At 31.0% G+C, this 17,216-nt stretch overlaps 3 protein-coding genes across 4 annotated transcripts; all 3 read right to left on the reverse strand.

Moving 5' to 3' along the window:
- Window positions 1-3,729: 3,729 nt before the first annotated feature.
- LOC145743395 (uncharacterized) lies at window positions 3,730-5,081 on the reverse strand. The gene is made up of 5 exons (XM_082561344.1): window positions 4,733-5,081; window positions 4,558-4,593; window positions 4,367-4,399; window positions 4,105-4,197; window positions 3,730-4,039 (listed from the first exon to the last, which is right to left on the reverse strand). Exons 1-5 carry the CDS (start codon window positions 4,879-4,881, stop codon window positions 3,799-3,801), a joined length of 552 nt encoding a protein of 183 aa, XP_082417470.1. The 5' UTR covers window positions 4,882-5,081; the 3' UTR covers window positions 3,730-3,798.
- A 470-nt stretch (window positions 5,082-5,551) lies between these two features.
- On the reverse strand, window positions 5,552-9,550 carry LOC145743488 (prolyl 4-hydroxylase subunit alpha-1-like). 2 transcript variants are annotated; one of them, XM_082561459.1, is made up of 12 exons: window positions 9,329-9,550; window positions 8,980-9,131; window positions 8,730-8,867; window positions 8,382-8,560; window positions 8,189-8,283; window positions 7,678-7,828; window positions 7,374-7,550; window positions 7,076-7,246; window positions 6,759-6,812; window positions 6,534-6,593; window positions 6,237-6,402; window positions 5,552-5,833 (listed from the first exon to the last, which is right to left on the reverse strand). In XM_082561459.1, the coding sequence occupies exons 1-12, from the start codon at window positions 9,520-9,522 to the stop codon at window positions 5,748-5,750; spliced, it is 1,623 nt and encodes a 540-aa protein (XP_082417585.1). In that variant the 5' UTR covers window positions 9,523-9,550; the 3' UTR covers window positions 5,552-5,747. The 2 variants fall into 2 exon arrangements, with proteins under 2 accessions (XP_082417585.1, XP_082417584.1); XM_082561458.1 differs by having other exon boundaries at window positions 6,534-6,596; window positions 9,329-9,466.
- Window positions 9,551-10,344: 794 nt separating this feature from the next.
- On the reverse strand, window positions 10,345-15,902 carry LOC145743489 (serine/threonine-protein kinase PAK 1-like). The gene is made up of 15 exons (XM_082561460.1): window positions 15,760-15,902; window positions 15,446-15,616; window positions 15,243-15,340; window positions 14,301-14,387; window positions 13,997-14,083; window positions 13,686-13,814; window positions 13,386-13,530; window positions 13,153-13,216; window positions 12,731-12,902; window positions 12,461-12,568; window positions 12,151-12,250; window positions 11,896-12,011; window positions 11,654-11,734; window positions 11,356-11,493; window positions 10,345-11,280 (listed from the first exon to the last, which is right to left on the reverse strand). Exons 2-15 carry the CDS (start codon window positions 15,612-15,614, stop codon window positions 11,194-11,196), a joined length of 1,581 nt encoding a protein of 526 aa, XP_082417586.1. The 5' UTR covers window positions 15,615-15,616; window positions 15,760-15,902; the 3' UTR covers window positions 10,345-11,193.
- Between the last annotated feature and the right edge of the window lie 1,314 nt (window positions 15,903-17,216).

The raw sequence follows: 17,216 nt of genomic DNA on the forward strand, positions 1-17,216 counted from the left end.
TAAGTCTTTGGATCCCCTTCTTTCCAAGAGTGAATTACAAGTTTTACAAGCCTATGATGCGGACTTTACTGAAGGTTGGCTGTATGACGAAATTATAAATAGTTACCTTTGGTGGTTGTGCAACAAGTATAGCCATATTTTGTTTGTTGACTCATCAGTTGCGACAACTCTAAACAAAAATCCTTCCATAAAAAGGCTGTGGAATAATGTCACTTTGACCGATAAAAAATACATTTTTGTTCCCTGGAATATAACCGGGGCCCACTGGGTTTTGCTTGCTGTGGACATTGAACAGCGAGTTTTGTTATACCTTGATCCTATGAAGGATGTGTGCACAGAATCAAATATGGATGTAAAATCTGCACTGGACATGATGAACTATGTGACAAAACAAAAATTTGGATTTTTAGATTTAAAAGCAAAAGTTGTTCCACATACCCTGCAGCCAGATAGCATGAGTTGTGGAGTTTTTGTCTGTATGTACAGTAAGTGGCTTACTTTGCACCAGAATCTTAAACAACCTGACTGTCAAACTTCCATGTACAGAGATGAGATTTACGCTACTGTTGTTGGCAATTGTCTAACTGGTAGCCACATAAAAAACAAATGTCGGATGTGTGAAAACCAAGACAACAGTAGATGTGATTGGGTCGAATGTATAAGGTGCCAACAGTGGTATCACAGTCAATGTGTTTCCCTTTTACCAACTGAGGCAAAAAATGCCTTATTTGTATGTCCCTTACCTGCAGACAAAAAAAACTAACTTTACCCAGGGCTAAAAGCAACAAAGTTAAGACCGACTGGAGTGGAGGCATAAAAAGTTGAGATCTTATTTAGATGTGGTCTGAGATGGCCCCAACAACAAACAAAGTTAAGACCGACTGAAATGGAGGCATAAAAAGTTGAGATCTTATTTAGATGTGGTCTGAGATGGCCCCAACAACAAACAAAGTTAAGACCGACTGAAATGGAGGCATAAAAAGTTGAGATCTTATTTAGATGTGGTCTGAGATGGCACCAACAACAAACAAAGTTAAGACCGACTGAAATGGAGGCATAAAAAGTTGAGATCTTATTTAGATGTGGTCTGAGATGGCCCCAACAACAAACAAAGTTAAGACCGACTGAAATGGAGGCATAAAAAGTTGAGATCTTATTTAGATGTGGTCTGAGATGGCCCCAACAACAAACAAAGTTAAGACCAACTGAAATGGAGGCATAAAAAGTTGAGATCTTATTTAGATGTGGTCTAAAATGGCCCCAACAACAAGCAAAGCTAAGACCGACTGAAATGGAGGCATAAAAAGTTGAGATCTTATTTAGATGTGGTCTAAAATGGCCCCAACAACAAACAAAGTTAAGACCGACTGAAATGGAGGCATAAAAAGTTGAGATCTTATTTAGATGTGGTCCGAGATGGCCCCAACAACAAGCAAAGCTAAGACCGACTGAAATGGAGGCATAAAAAGTTGAGATCTTAATTAGATGTGGTCTGAGATGGCCCCAACAACAAACAAAGTTAAGACCGACTGAAATGGAGGCATAAAAAGTTGAGATCTTATTTAGATGTGGTCTGAGATGGCCCCAACAACAAACAAAGTTAAGACCGACTGAAATGGAGGCATAAAAAGTTGAGATCTTATTTAGATGTGGTCTGAGATGGCCCCAACAACAAACAAAGTTAAGACCGACTGAAATGGAGGCATAAAAAGTTGAGATCTTATTTAGATGTGGTCTGAGATGGCCCCAACAACAAACAAAGTTAAGACCGACTGAAATGGAGGCATAAAAAGTTGAGATCTTATTTAGATGTGGTCTAAAATGGCCCCAACAACAAGCAAAGCTAAGACCGACTGAAATGGAGGCATAAAAAGTTGAGATCTTATTTAGATGTGGTCTAAAATGGCCCCAACAACAAACAAAGTTAAGACCGACTGAAATGGAGGCATAAAAAGTTGAGATCTTATTTAGATGTGGTCCGAGATGGCCCCAACAACAAGCAAAGCTAAGACCGACTGAAATGGAGGCATAAAAAGTTGAGATCTTATTTAGATGTGGTCCGAGATGGCCCCAACAACAAGCAAAGCTAAGACCGACTGAAATGGAGGCATAAAAAGTTGAGATCTTATTTAGATGTGGTCTGAGATGGCCCCAACAACAAACAAAGTTAAGACCGACTGAAATGGAGGCATAAAAAGTTGAGATCTTATTTAGATGTGGTCTAAAATGGCCCCAACAACAAGCAAAGCTAAGACCGACTGAAATGGAGGCATAAAAAGTTGAGATCTTATTTAGATGTGGTCTAAAATGGCCCCAACAACAAACAAAGTTAAGACCGACTGAAATGGAGGCATAAAAAGTTGAGATCTTATTTAGATGTGGTCCGAGATGGCCCCAACAACAAGCAAAGCTAAGACCGACTGAAATGGAGGCATAAAAAGTTGAGATCTTAATTAGATGTGGTCTGAGATGGCCCCAACAACAAACAAAGTTAAGACCGACTGAAATGGAGGCATAAAAAGTTGAGATCTTATTTAGATGTGGTCTGAGATGGCCCCAACAACAAACAAAGTTAAGACCGACTGAAATGGAGGCATAAAAAGTTGAGATCTTATTTAGATGTGGTCTGAGATGGCCCCAACAACAAACAAAGTTAAGACCGACTGAAATGGAGGCATAAAAAGTTGAGATCTTATTTAGATGTGGTCTGAGATGGCCCCAACAACAAACAAAGTTAAGACCGACTGAAATGGAGGCATAAAAAGTTGAGATCTTATTTAGATGTGGTCTAAAATGGCCCCAACAACAAGCAAAGCTAAGACCGACTGAAATGGAGGCATAAAAAGTTGAGATCTTATTTAGATGTGTTCTAAAATGGCCCCAACAACAAACAAAGTTAAGACCGACTGAAATGGAGGCATAAAAAGTTGAGATCTTATTTAGATGTGGTCTAAAATGGCCCCAACAACAAACAAAGCTAAGACCGACTGAAATGGAGGCATAAAAAGTTGAGATCTTATTTAGATGTGGTCTGAGATGGCCCCAACAACAAACAAAGTTAAGACCGACTGAAATGGAGGCATAAAAAGTTGAGATCTTATTTAGATGTGGTCCGAGATGGCCCCAACAACAAGCAAAGCTAAGACCGACTGAAATGGAGGCATAAAAAGTTGAGATCTTATTTAGATGTGGTCCGAGATGGCCCCAACAACAAGCAAAGCTAAGACCGACTGAAATGGAGGCATAAAAAGTTGAGATCTTATTTAGATGTGGTCCGAGATGGCCCCAACAACAAGCAAAGCTAAGACCGACTGAAATGGAGGCATAAAAAGTTGAGATCTTATTTAGATGTGGTCTAAAATGGCCCCAACAACAAGCAAAGCTAAGACCGACTGAAATGGAGGCATAAAAAGTTGAGATCTTATTTAGATGTGGTCTAAAATGGCCCCAACAACAAACAAAGTTAAGACCGACTGAAATGGAGGCATAAAAAGTTGAGATCTTATTTAGATGTGGTCTAAAATATGTATAATTCAGGCCTAGTTCCGTAAATACCTTTGCAGTTTTTGTTTTTTTTATTGATAATGGCAAGTTTTGTTATAAAATAAAGTAAAAAAATTAAACCTTTGATTATTACTTAGATTATAGTCTTTAATACAAAGTAATTAAATTTGGTTAGATGTTTTTTGTTTCTATTAATTCCTAGCTTTCAAATATCAAAGTGATACTTTTTTTCATAACTGATAACTTTTAATTTGTTAAAATGCTGCCATTCTCAATTTGCCCTAATAAAACATCTTAAAATGAAGGTACGATGACTATTATACCTTTTAAACGCCTAGGTTTTATAAACCACTCAGTTTTAAACAAAAATTCTTTTATTTTGGATGGAGGCTTGGGGGAGCTGGAGTCCTTCACAGAAAGAGGGGCTCGGCAGTTCGGAGGGCCAGTGGTGGGAGAGGGGTACAAGTTTTTACTTAAATAGTTCATTTCTGTCCCCCCACCACTGACCCACCTTTTCCGGTCTTCACTTGCATATCTACAAAAAAAGTTTTAATGTTTTTTAAACCATTCTAAATCGGTAAAATAAATTTAAGAAGTTACTTTGATGTTGAATAACAAGCAGGTTTTACTGCCGATCCCCTCTTCTGCTGTCTTCTCCAGCGAGCCCCCTTGCCTCCATGTGTATTTGTTTTTCTTTAAAAAAATATATACCGTATAAGCATTTTGCACTAACAGAATTACAATAAATTAAAAGGTCTACCAAACATTTAAAAAAACGGTGCTACTTTTAACAGCATCATTTATTTTAGATTTAGTAAAATGTTTAAAAAAATTTTAAAAACAATATAAAAAAATAACTTACTCGCCAAGTCTATCCTTAACGTGTACAGATTTTCTAAAAAAAATATATACTTTATTAGAATTTTGTACTAACATAACTACAATAAATTAAAAGGTCTACCAAATATTTAAAAAACAGTGTTACTTTTAACAGCATCATTTATTTTAGATTTAGTAAAATGCTTAAAAAACAATGTAAAAAAAATAACTTACTCGCCAAGTCTATTTTTGATACTGTTTGTAGATTTTCTAAAAAAATATAAACTTTATTAGCATTTTGCACTAACATAATTACCAAATATTTAAAATGCAGTGTTACTTTTAACAACACATTTATTTTAAATTCAGTAAAATGCAAAAAAAAATTAAAACAGCAAAAATAACTCACAGTTTATCTTCAATCCCTCCTCCAGATTCTAGGAGAGCCAGGTTATGAGCAACAGGGGGATTTGCAAGAGCTTTAAAATGCTCCTGCATTCCCCCTGTTGCCGTGTAAAAAGAAACCTGGCCCTCAAATGTGTTTCCTGAAAAGTTCATTTCAAATTTGCAAACATAGAATTTTCCAAAAATTTTCCAAACATATATATGCAAACGTAAAATTTTATAACTGAATAATTCTTTAGATTTACGCGGTAAAAACTCCCATTGTTATTTAAAAGCATATATTGTTATTCTTGTGTTACGGAACAGAGATTACTGTTACGCAACAGAGAATACCAACAGCCAATCACGTACGATATTTTGGTCAGGTTGATTAAGCCAGACTCTGAATTCATACTGTCCCAAGTGTTTTATAGAGTGAATTGGGGATAAACTTAATTTCAGTAATTTATAATCAGGCTGTACATCACGCAAGATTTGATGTTTCATTCCTACCGTAAGGCACTTAGGTAAAACAAATAAAGTTAGTATTGCAATTTAGAAATGACTCGTTCTTTAAGATAACAATAATAAACATAATTTTAAGATAACACTTGTTATTTAAGATAACAATAGTAGTGGTAAGAACACTTGCTACACCACTATGGGGTCGTGGGTTCAATCCCCACTGGTCTCATGCTGTAGCGCTCTGAGTAAGGCACCATACACGGTATGAAAGTCAGTCTTCTTGCTTACAGTTACACTACATAAACAGCACTTGGTAGCATTTTTTGTATAACTTTTTACATATATATATATATATTACTTAATAATGCATTACTTTTAGTACCTTCATATTTTATTATAAACATCTGCAAAAAAATTGGATTTTAATGTAAATATTTTCAAAAAAAAGGATTTTTATTATAAACATTTGAAATATATAATACTTAAGCAAAATATGGCAAAAAAAGTGAAATGTTACAAAAGCACGTGCACAAGCATACTGCAAAATAACTGTGGAATAAAAAGTAGAAAAATATTTAAAAAATTCGATTATCTGCATATTGATTAACATCACATTTTCTTCTAAACTCCTGATCCCTTTCATGAATCCACTTGTTCGAAACTAATAAAATAATTTTATTTTTAATTTATTTAAAAAAAAATAAAATTAAACAAAACCTAGACATCTAAAAAAATTTTACATACAAACATTTTTTTTTTGGATATATCTTTATTCTCAATGTGGAAAGGTTGCATGCGCGACCTAAACGTAGAGATCAGTTACTCTGATCCAGTCTCGAGTTGCCTTTGGCAGTTTGGGATATAGAGACTATAATTGCCTGGTAATTATGCTGCTGATTAAGTGCTGACCCAGCAGGAGTTTATACTGTTTATAGCAGCTTACTCAAGAGTGCTACAGTTTGAGAGCAGTGGGGATTGAATCCACGACCTTAAACCTTAAATCACTACACGATGCTGGTGCAGCGTTTATTTATCTCGCAATTCATTACCCAAAATATACTCACCCCATTTTACCCCAGTTAAAACAGGGCATGCTGCATGTCTAGTCCTTGCATCCCCGTCACCTGAAGGTAGAAGATTATACCAAAAGGCAGCACTGCCTTTGATGGGTTTCACACCAATTCCAGGGTGAAGAAAAACTGTTCTTCCACCATGCTCAATGTCACTTAGCTTTAACGAAAAAGGTACAAATAACATAATATGAATACAAGTTACACGATCAGTACTAATTTTCCTTTTTCATGGGGTTTAAATTATTGTAAATAAAGTTACAATATAAAGCATGTTTGATATAAACTTACATAAGCAATGAAAGTGGCAATCCTGTTCCCAATCTCAACTCGAAATTGCCCAGCATCGGACTCCTCAGAACATTAAAAAATAACAGACAAATTTGAAATAAATGCAATCAATTAAACAAATATTAACACACAATTGCAGGTGTTTTTATTCAATAAAAGGTTATTTAATAATAAGATTTTTTTAAGTGTAAGAATTGTTAATAAGAATGTTTTAATCCTACTAACCCGGGCATAATCATAATGTGGTTCATATTGACCTCCAACACCATAATTTGCAACCTAAAATTATAAGAAACTTATTGTATTCAACATTTTATTATTTTTTTTTAGTACTTTTAATACCAGGTATTTATTAGGGTCTTAAAAAATAATGATGAGACCAAAATATATAAATATATATATTTATTATAATTTGAAAAAGAAATATTATTGAATTTTAGGTTTTTATCTTATAATTTAAAACTTAATGTTTACGATTATCATACAGAATGCTAAACTTTCCACATTTAAAATTGTTTTGTTTATAAGGTGAAAAAGAATACCTGTAATTCTTCAGCAGTTTCCATAGAAAGTCCAGTAACAATTTCAATTCTTTTACAAACTCGATCCACAACCTCATGTTCTTCATTAGTGAGCCAAGCACTTTTACTCACCCGATAATGAGCAAATTCAAGAACTCCAGTGATGGGATTTTGAACAGTGGCTCGATTTAACTTTTCAAAAAAAAAAGGATTAAATTTCATTTTAAATTACTTTTTTGCTTTATTTTAAGTTTTTTGTAACAACAAAAAAAGAATTACAAAAATAACTGAAAAGAAATTAAAATATATATACAATTACCTTCGGTTTGGCTAAAGTTTTAATAACTTCTATTTCACTGTCATAATAAATATTGAGAAACCGAATTAAATGTGGCGAGTTCCATAGTTCCTCAATTTTCACTGGACCAATTATTAATTCCGGTCTGTTGTTATTTGTCCAATAATAACACTTCAATTTTCTTTCAACTTTTGCTACCTAAAATTAGTTTACAAAGTTAATGGAGAAAGTTTAAAAAAACTTTTTTTTTTAAATTACACCTTAGAACAATAAAAAACCATCTAAAAAATATAATCAGAAATACAGTTTTAAAAAAAAAACTCACATTATTCTTTTTTACCCCACGACAAAGTTTTTCATACAAATCACGTTCAGGCAGATAAGGATGATCTTGTTGTCGTCGAATGGAGTCCAAGATCGAAACATCCGACAAATCTTCCCCCTCATCCCCCTTCTTTCGAGCTCCTAATAAATTTCTGGAATACAAAATCATGGACAGGTAATTTTTTTTATAATAGGGTGTGGTTTTTTCTCATATTATTTGTCAATGTGTTTCTTTCAAATTACCCAAGAATATGTCAATCGCTGTTTTTGTTTTTATGAACTATGATATTGATATGGTGAAAGTGTCTATGGTTTAGTATTATATGTTTTTAGTCAAACATTAAACACAAGCTTAACAAGTAACACAAAACCAAAATGTCAATAACTAGGAACGTTGTATATATAACATAAATATGTGTAACTCTAGAACTTCAAAAATAAGAAATACAGTATTACTGTATAAAACCTAGGACAATATTAATTACAGAAAGCAATTAAAAAAATGTTAATACTTGTAATGTAGATAATTTCCTTGTATTCTTTCATGATCAGGGTTAATTTGAAGCATTTCTGCCGTTATTTCATAAGCTTTTTGTATATTTCCATGCTAATGATAAATATAAGTACATAAAATTATCTTTTTGAGGTTGAAATTTAGAGTTCTAAAATAAATTTTATGTTGTATTAAAAAAAAATTATTTTTACCTGTGCAACACAATAGGACAAATGATCGAGCACGTCAAATTTTGAAACTGATTCCAAATCATCTTTATTTAAAGCTTCATTCATCCATAAGGTACAGTGATAAAAATCTTTTTCCAGATATGCTGTCCTTCCAATATAAAAACAATCTTCTGCAGTTAGCGAACTATTGGCTTTCGAATCTTTATTAACAAAATCAAAAGTGTAACGAAGGTTAATTTACAATTTTGCTAAAACAAGTAATTTTTAGAGGGATTTCAAAACTGTTAATATACATAAACTCAAGCAAATAAAGTTGTTTGTTTAGATTAATAATTGTGAAAGCCCTGTGAATCAATCAAAAATATATACCATATATAATGCCTTGTGCAAAATCATGAGTATCAATTTTATAAGTATCCTGTAATCTCATTATTGCCTGAGCTGTTCCTTTAGTATCATCATCATCAGGAAAGTGAGCTCGTTTGATTGTCAAATTAGTCAAAAACTCTATAAAATTAAATTTAATAGTGTAATCAGCACAATACTGCACTCTGTTTTAAGTTATTGCATTTTAAAATACAAATGCAAACAGTTTAAAAATAACATTGTTTTAATTTACCATCCGATGTATCTTCTGTAACTAAATTTTCAATGTCTGACCATTGATGTGCAAGTCTTTTAACCAACCTATATTGGTTAACTGGATGACTTAAATAACGATCGACATTGGCCTTTGCACCATCAGATTCTTCCTTAAATTCAGCCGCAAACCTGAAACAAAAATCAAACATTTAATATTACATAATTCAACTTAACTAGTTAATTAAATTTTTAGTTAATTAAAACTTTAACAAAAAAATTATATTTATATAAATAATATAAACAATAAATATACAGTGTCTTAAAAGATAATTAAAAATCTTTGTTTACAAAAAACACAGCCAGATACACTAAATGGGGATTTATACCTTTTAATTTTATTCAATCTATCTTGTTCAGCACTTATATAATCATTAAGTGATGTAATTAAATCTGATTCATCATAAATCAGATCTTCCATTTGACCAAGGGATGAAAAATATTCGCAGTTAACATTTATAAGAAGGCATAACAAAGCACACAATATACATAATAATGTGTAACAATTAAATAACTTTCTCATTTTAATATAAATTATGTCTTGATCCTACTGGTCTACAAAATAAAGTTATTTCGATTACCACTTTAACATAACTTAAAGATATCAATTTAAAATGATACAAGAATATTTTACACGTTCAACATTTACTTTTTCGTAGGCGTATTTGAAATAAGAAGTACAACATACGCAACCTTTCTAGAAACAAATTTTTCAGATTTTAAGAAATCGTAACTTACAACATGACTAGTCTTGTATACGTAGCAAACTGTACAGTGGTTGTCTTAAGAAACTTTCTACGCATGAATAAAAAACCTAGGCGAAAAAAGTACTTTTCCCGTCTGTCTGAGTTTTGATTTCCGTTGAAGAAATATAAATTACGTGTTCTACGTCACGTTGTCAACTTTTAGTTACAAGTTAGTTCGTGGATTTAGGCAGTTTTTTTTAATTTAGAACTTTCTTTCTGTAATATCCTACTTTCAAATCCATGTAATATCCTACTTTCAAATCCCTGTTAAATCTAACACCTCGGCAGCGTACCTATATGAAACAGCAAGGTCGCATTAACAACTTTAAAATCTTCTATTTACTCTTTGATTTATTTCGTGAAAATAAACCAAAGGGAAAGGGGAAATTTAATTTCCTTTATTACGTTAATTTCCTTCATTATGTGTAATAAAGTAGTTATCTCTAATGGCCTGCAGTTTATTTATAAAAATTTGAAATACCTACTACCTATTGAACAATATATATATATATACATCACCTAAGTTAAACATACCTAGCATAATAGGCAATAAATAACTTTAACACATGGTCAAACAATGCAATTCATTCAATGTTTGTATTTCTGACATCGAAATCCAAGATTATATTTATTACAATGATTGCTAAACATTGCAAAGTAATAATGAAATGATCACATTCCATTAAAATAAAACATAATGGGATAATATTCTTGATTATAAGTAAAACCTTATTGTAATAATACCATTGTTGTATATACATAAAAAGGAAAGTAATATAGAAAATACGCCAATTTTAAATTGTATACCATGATTATCACAAACTGTCTTGCTTTAAGAATATGAATTAACAAAAACATTATTTAAACTATAAGCAGTAACAACAGTGGATTAATGAAATAGTAACATTTTTGGAATTTTAAATAGACATGACCATTTAAACATGTTGCAAATATTCAGTTTTTGACCACCAGAAAAAATTAAACACTAGTAAAATATGCAAATTAAACATGAATAAACTTCTAAGAAAGTTTAAAAGATTGTATTGTGCATTAATTAGTAAATGGTCCTGCATTTAAGTGTGTATCTCATACAAAATTTGCCAGCAAAAAACACAAGGCGCAAATATTTACAAAAGTACACGATAATAGAATTTGATGCTTTATTCAATGTTAAATTATATAAAAAAGCAATCTAAAACTACTTGGAACAGGTACTGGAGAGTATAAGGAAGACTGTGGAATGGAACTATAGAAATTTCAGAAATTATATTATGATACTTATATTTATTTCTAATACAAAATAATTAAGTTACACTTTTTAATTTTTTTTTTCTTATCGATACTAATACTAATTTAAAGAAATTGATTTGCCTAGGTAGAATATAAGGAATAGGATTTCCACACCCTATAACAATTAAATACTGCCAATGTCAAGTAGTGAATAATTTTCAGCCATGGTGTTTAGCTACTTCTTTTGCAGCAAGTATAAGTGGATTTAGAGAAGCTAATGGAGCTGACTTTTGCAGGAAACAATGCTAAATAGTAAAATTGAAATAAAGGGCAAAATTTTAGTAAAAATTAAATGAATTTATTTAAAAAAGTGTAAGTACCGTTAGTAAGTCGACAGCACTGTATCTATCATCCACATCCATCTCCAAGCAACAGTGAAGAAAATCATGAAAAGTTTCGGTTAATTTCTCGGGTTGTTGAATCTCAGGTGTCCCATTTGTGGCAATTAAGTAAAGCGCCTGCATAAAAATAGGGTAATAGTTAAAGCACAACCAAATTGTATAGGCCTATTACCATGTACATATAGTTTAAAAATGCCGTCATTATTGGAATATTTTGGTTACAAAATAAAATAACAAAATCTTAATGTAAGAGAAATGTTTACCCAAACTAACTTACCCTCAGTGGATTTTCATTTAAATAAGGAGGTTCCCCTTCAACCATTTCAATTGCCATGATACCCAAACTCCAAATATCAACCTGAATATTTTAGTGAACACTGTGTTTAAAATTTGGCGTGATGTTCTAAATTTACTTTAAAATATTAACATTAATTGACCAAAATTCGCAACACCACAAACAGTGAAATGCTGCAATTTATGATTTGTTAAATAAAAATACACATCAAATAAAATCATTACCTTTGGTCCATAAGCCTTTCTTGTAACAACTTCAGGAGCCATCCAATAAGGTGTTCCCACCATAGTAGATCTTTTACTTTGCTCTGGGGTGATTTGGGCACAAAAACCAAAATCAGCTAAAAATATTCAGGTCAAATTAATCATGGATTTCGGACACCAGTTATATTTAAATAAATATGCAATATGTGTGTAATAAATGTGTATTAAATACTTAAATAATAAGCAAATAAAGAGTGTTTTCTTTAAAGTACTTACTTAATTTAACACTGCCTTGCATTCCGAGCAAGATATTGTCACTTTTAATATCTCGATGGATAACATTTCGACTATGAAGAAATTCAAGAGCTTGAAGACACTATTAAGCAACAAAAAAATGTTAAAAAAGTTAGTAGAGGTTCTAAGACTGTAAGAATGTGACTACTACAAGAGTTTTTCTATTGAAAGTGATCATGATAGAAAAAAAGAAATGGCAACAACTAAATTAATTTAGCCAGGTTTCCTTAGCTAAAAACAAAAATTAAACTATTCTAATAAGTTTAAAATTTTTTTCCAAATTAAATAATACCTCTCGACAAACAGCCGCAATTTGACCTTCATCCATGCATGTTTCCGTGACAACATCAGTGAGAGAACCACCTGGTAGGTACTCCATAACTACCCACAATTCCTCACCCTAAAATTTTAGAAAGGTTTAACTTAAAAATCATGCACAATGCTTCAAAAAAAGAAAAACTAGTGTAAAACAATGTAAAAATATTAACATGTTCGTCACAAAAAGTACTATTTAACCTAACTGGTTAAAACAGGTACGGTACATAACAAATGGAATAACCACCTTTAGGTAAGAGTCCAGGTAGTTAACAATATTGGGGTGTTTATTTTCCCTCATTACAATAATCTCGTTAATGATAAGTTCCTTCTTAGGTTGTTGGGACAAGTTCATTTGTTTGATGGCAACTTGATCACCAGTTGAAACATCTTCCGCCGTATAAACTGTACCAGAAGCTCTAAACATTTATACAATTTATTATTTGGTAAATATGTATCTTTATTTTTTGTTGTTAAAAATATATGAATTGTAAAGCTTATTACATAACATGTATGGGCAAATATTAATTGCAATCATATTACAACAATAAAAATGTTGTTGGTAGAGTGGACTCTCATTTAGTGTATTAAAATTATTATAAAGGTTTTTTTAATCAATAAACATTTAAAATTTTTTTAGTAAAAATCGCTTTTAATCATGTTATTTACCCCTGGCCAATCTTTTCAAATCTCGAATATTTTTCTTCTGGATTTCCAACGCTTACTATAGTTCCTAGACAAAAATTGGGAAAGTTTAAAAACAATAATTAATTTTGGCACAATTTCTCACTCACTACAGTAGTAGAAAACAAAACAGGAAGCATTATAAATCAATTTTAAAATCACGATCAGCAATTCCTAACTCAGCCTTCACTGCAAATACTTAACAAGAAAAAACTTACTAAGTTTTGCCAAAACTTCTTCATCTGAAATCTTTTTTTTTTTTGGTCTCTCGGACCTGTTATTAGTAACAGCTTGATTGGGTGTGTTTATTGTTGCATTTCCACTAGGTGGACCGAAAGGTTCTATGACGGATTTCGTGTATATCTAAGGAGAGAAATATATTAAATGCACTTTTAGTAAATTAAAAATTTAAAACACCAAAAAAATAATTTAATATATATACTTTTGATGAATAATAATTGTCTATATAATTTTTTTCTCACGAAAAAAACAATTTTTTTAGAGTTATAATTTCTTACAGATTTTGTGTGATCTGGTCTTGGAGCAATGGTTGGAGGAGGACCATCATCACCTCCAGAATCACTATCCTCTGAGGGTTGGGAGGATGTGGGAGCCTCAATTTGGGGAATATTAGGTACATTTGGTTGCTAGGTTAAAATGTTTGGAAAAAAAATTTAAGTAGAATTTTAGTTAACCTAAAGAAATTTAGTTTTTACAAAAATCATTTTACAAAAATACAAAAATGTTTTATATATAATTTAGCCTTCAAAATTATTAGAAAAAGTTGCCAGAAAAGTAAAAACAGAAAATTTGTGTATAAAGAAATTACCTTAGTTTGTTGCGAATTCGAATAATTGGCACTTGTGAATATATATTTCTGACCATTGTTTTCAGACCGTTCATAAAAGTCTAACACCTATTAAAATAAAAACATATTTTTGGGATTTTTCAAAATGGTGAGGTATTATAAATAACCCTTTCTCATTAGAAGTTTAATTATTAACATACAAAATTTTATACATATCTAGCCTAAACAAACAATAGGTTATACCAACATTTGAAGAGATACATTTTCAAATGTCAAGGAAATAAATTTATTACTTGTATACAAAAAACCTCTATTTAAAATGTACCTGAAGAACAGCTTTTGGATTTTTGAGTTGTTCAGATTTGCTAATGTTTGAAGTTTGTAGTAATCTAGACCATTGAGTTGGCATGCCCTGAAATAAATTATAACTCGTAATTGTTTTAAATTAAATAGCCTACTGATCACAAATACGCATAGGTGGGCACCGTTACTTAAAAATCAACTTTGATAACGGGTGTTCCATTAATAAAATCGTGAACTTCGATAAAACTAAACCGTTAGTTAAATACGAATGTTTTGGAAGTTACCAAGAATGCTATAAAGACTACTGTCAGACTGTCGACTGTACTATTAAACTTAAAAGTCTTTATAATCAGGCCTACTATTATGACGCAATAAGAAGCAAATAAAAACTAAAGCAAATTGTGCCACATTTGTCACATTTTTTAATTTGTTACGCCACCGTTTTCGATGTAAGTTTACGAGTTATCTTTAAAAGGTTGTAACAATAGATACAATTTATTAAATTAACATGTCCATCTGCTTATTAAAGTTAAGTTTCAAGTTAACTTCTATATTATAATGACTAATTTGTTTTTGTAGCTTTTTTCTGTTGGAAAACAATGTTATCTAAATCGTAAGATGTCAATGGACCACATAAAATTTGTATATTTAAGACATTTTTGGTAGTAACGTACTTTATCTAACGGAAGCATATTAATGTAACGAAAGTTAAAAGATCCGTTTATGATTTTCAAAGTTAACTTAAAAGTTAAATTTTAACGAAAAAGTCAACTTCGTTAATCAACGATTAACGCATTAACGGTTTGGTGCCCACCTTTGCAAATACGTTAAAAAAATAAACACATTTTTTGATTTTAAAAAAAGCAATCTTAATATATATATATATAACTTAAAAACATTTAAAATAAAAAACAACATTTACTAATTATTTTAGGTTTTAATTCATACACTTAATTTTATTTACCGTAAATTCCCCGGTAACTGCATCAAAACCAACATGAACAGTATGCTCAAAGTCAGATGGTAAAGAGATTTCTGGTCTTTCTTTCTTTTCCTTTTTTGCTAAATTATTAATAACCTTTTAAATTAGTTTTAAACTTTATCAAAAGATAGCAAATGCAGTTTAAGCACAATAGAAAAAAAATAATTTAACAATAAAGTATTTACATTTATCTTCCCCAACAAAAATTTTGTTAAACATTTTCTTTTTTTTCTTCGATTCAGCTTCAGGAACTGACGGCAAAGGTTTAAGGGCTTGCATATCTCCCTTGTTATGCATTGTGCTTGTTAAACGAGCAGGAGGTGCTGGTGGCTTGTCCTCAGAATCGCTGTCCATATCTGATCAGTTAATTTATAAAAAAAACTTATTTAAAGGCTGACAACTTTTTATTAAATGGTTTAAGTTTTCAATCGAAATATAACAAGATATCTTTGGGTAAAAATACGACTAAAACTAAGAAACGGTTGGGTATCATGTTTACCTTTAATAATAACTTCCAAGAAATGTAAAATGCCAAGGCCAACCTTTTATTTCTGAAATAACAAATATCTGGGTAATCCAATCAGATAAATTAATAAATTTTCACCTATCCAACTGACAGACCTGAATAAAAATAAATTAAAATTAACCATATTTGAACGCATAAATATGGTGAAATAAGTAAAGGGGTTTATGACTTTCCACGATTTATGACGTCATCAGTTATAAAAACAACTGAATGTCGGTGTACAAATTTATTAACAACTAAATAGTATTTAAAACTCACAAAACCTAACTTTATAGTACAAATACAGCCATTAACAACTATGTTAAATTGAACAATTCAGATTTTACAATATATCAAAAACGTCCTAAATTAGACACGGAACGGGTTGGGTATTTACTATTTCTTAGCATCTCATTTTAGAGTCTGACTTAATCAACCTGACCAAAATATCGTACGTGATTGGCTGTTGGTATTCTCTGTTGCGTAACAGTAATTTCTGTTCCGTAACACAAAAATAACAATATATGCTTTTAAATAACAATGGGAGTTTTTACCGCGTAAATCTATAGTGTTATTCAGTTATAAAATTTTTAATAGATAGATTGTGTGACATTTAGGTAGTATTTTTTATTGGTAATTAAAATTAACTAACGGCATTTATGTTAATTTTTTAGAGAATACTACTGTAGTAGATTGCTGATTGCGTTTTTTAAAGCTCAATTTTTAAACATTAACCGGTTATAGTTCTTTAAGACTATTTCTACCAAAAACAGTTCTTTTCTATACTAAAACCGTTTTACCATATTTAATATATTGATTCTTTTGAACTTATTTGAAAATTGTGTAGCCTTTACTTTTATATAAAGTTTTTTAAAGTAGTTAAGGAAGTCAAGTAGGCTTCTACTAACCGTATATATAGTTTATTTTTAGAATATTGCAGAAACAAGAAAGGCAGGGGCAACAGAAGGAAAAAAAAGAAATGAACACTTCAGAAGTAAAATCGCCTTCGAGTATGCTGACTGTGGTACAGCTAAAATATTTTTGTTTTTTAATTTTTAAAAAACTATATTATCCTTTTGTTATTAAAAAACAGCATGTTAAAATTACATCTTAAATACAAATATTTTAGTTTGTTACAACAATTGAGGAGGTTGAGGCCACAATTACTAAATTTGAAACCTCCACCTTGATCAAGTTTGTACAGCGTCAAGTCCACAAGAGTAAAAGTGAGCAAATTTTATGGAACAAGGATTTTGTACCATACAGATTTATTGAAAGTTTTAATATGGAATGTCAACATGGCAAAGACCGTAGCAATAGCTTGAAAGCTAAGAGTAAAGTTATACCAGAGGTAAACCACTTAAATTATATTAATAATGATTTTGCTAAAGATAGGTCAAACTGAAAATTACTTAATAATTTACAATTTATTATTTTCAATTTTTAGCTTA

This window comes from Corella eumyota, chromosome 2 (genome assembly GCF_963082875.1).
Source record: "Corella eumyota chromosome 2, kaCorEumy4.1, whole genome shotgun sequence".
NCBI lineage: Eukaryota > Metazoa > Chordata > Ascidiacea > Phlebobranchia > Corellidae > Corella > Corella eumyota.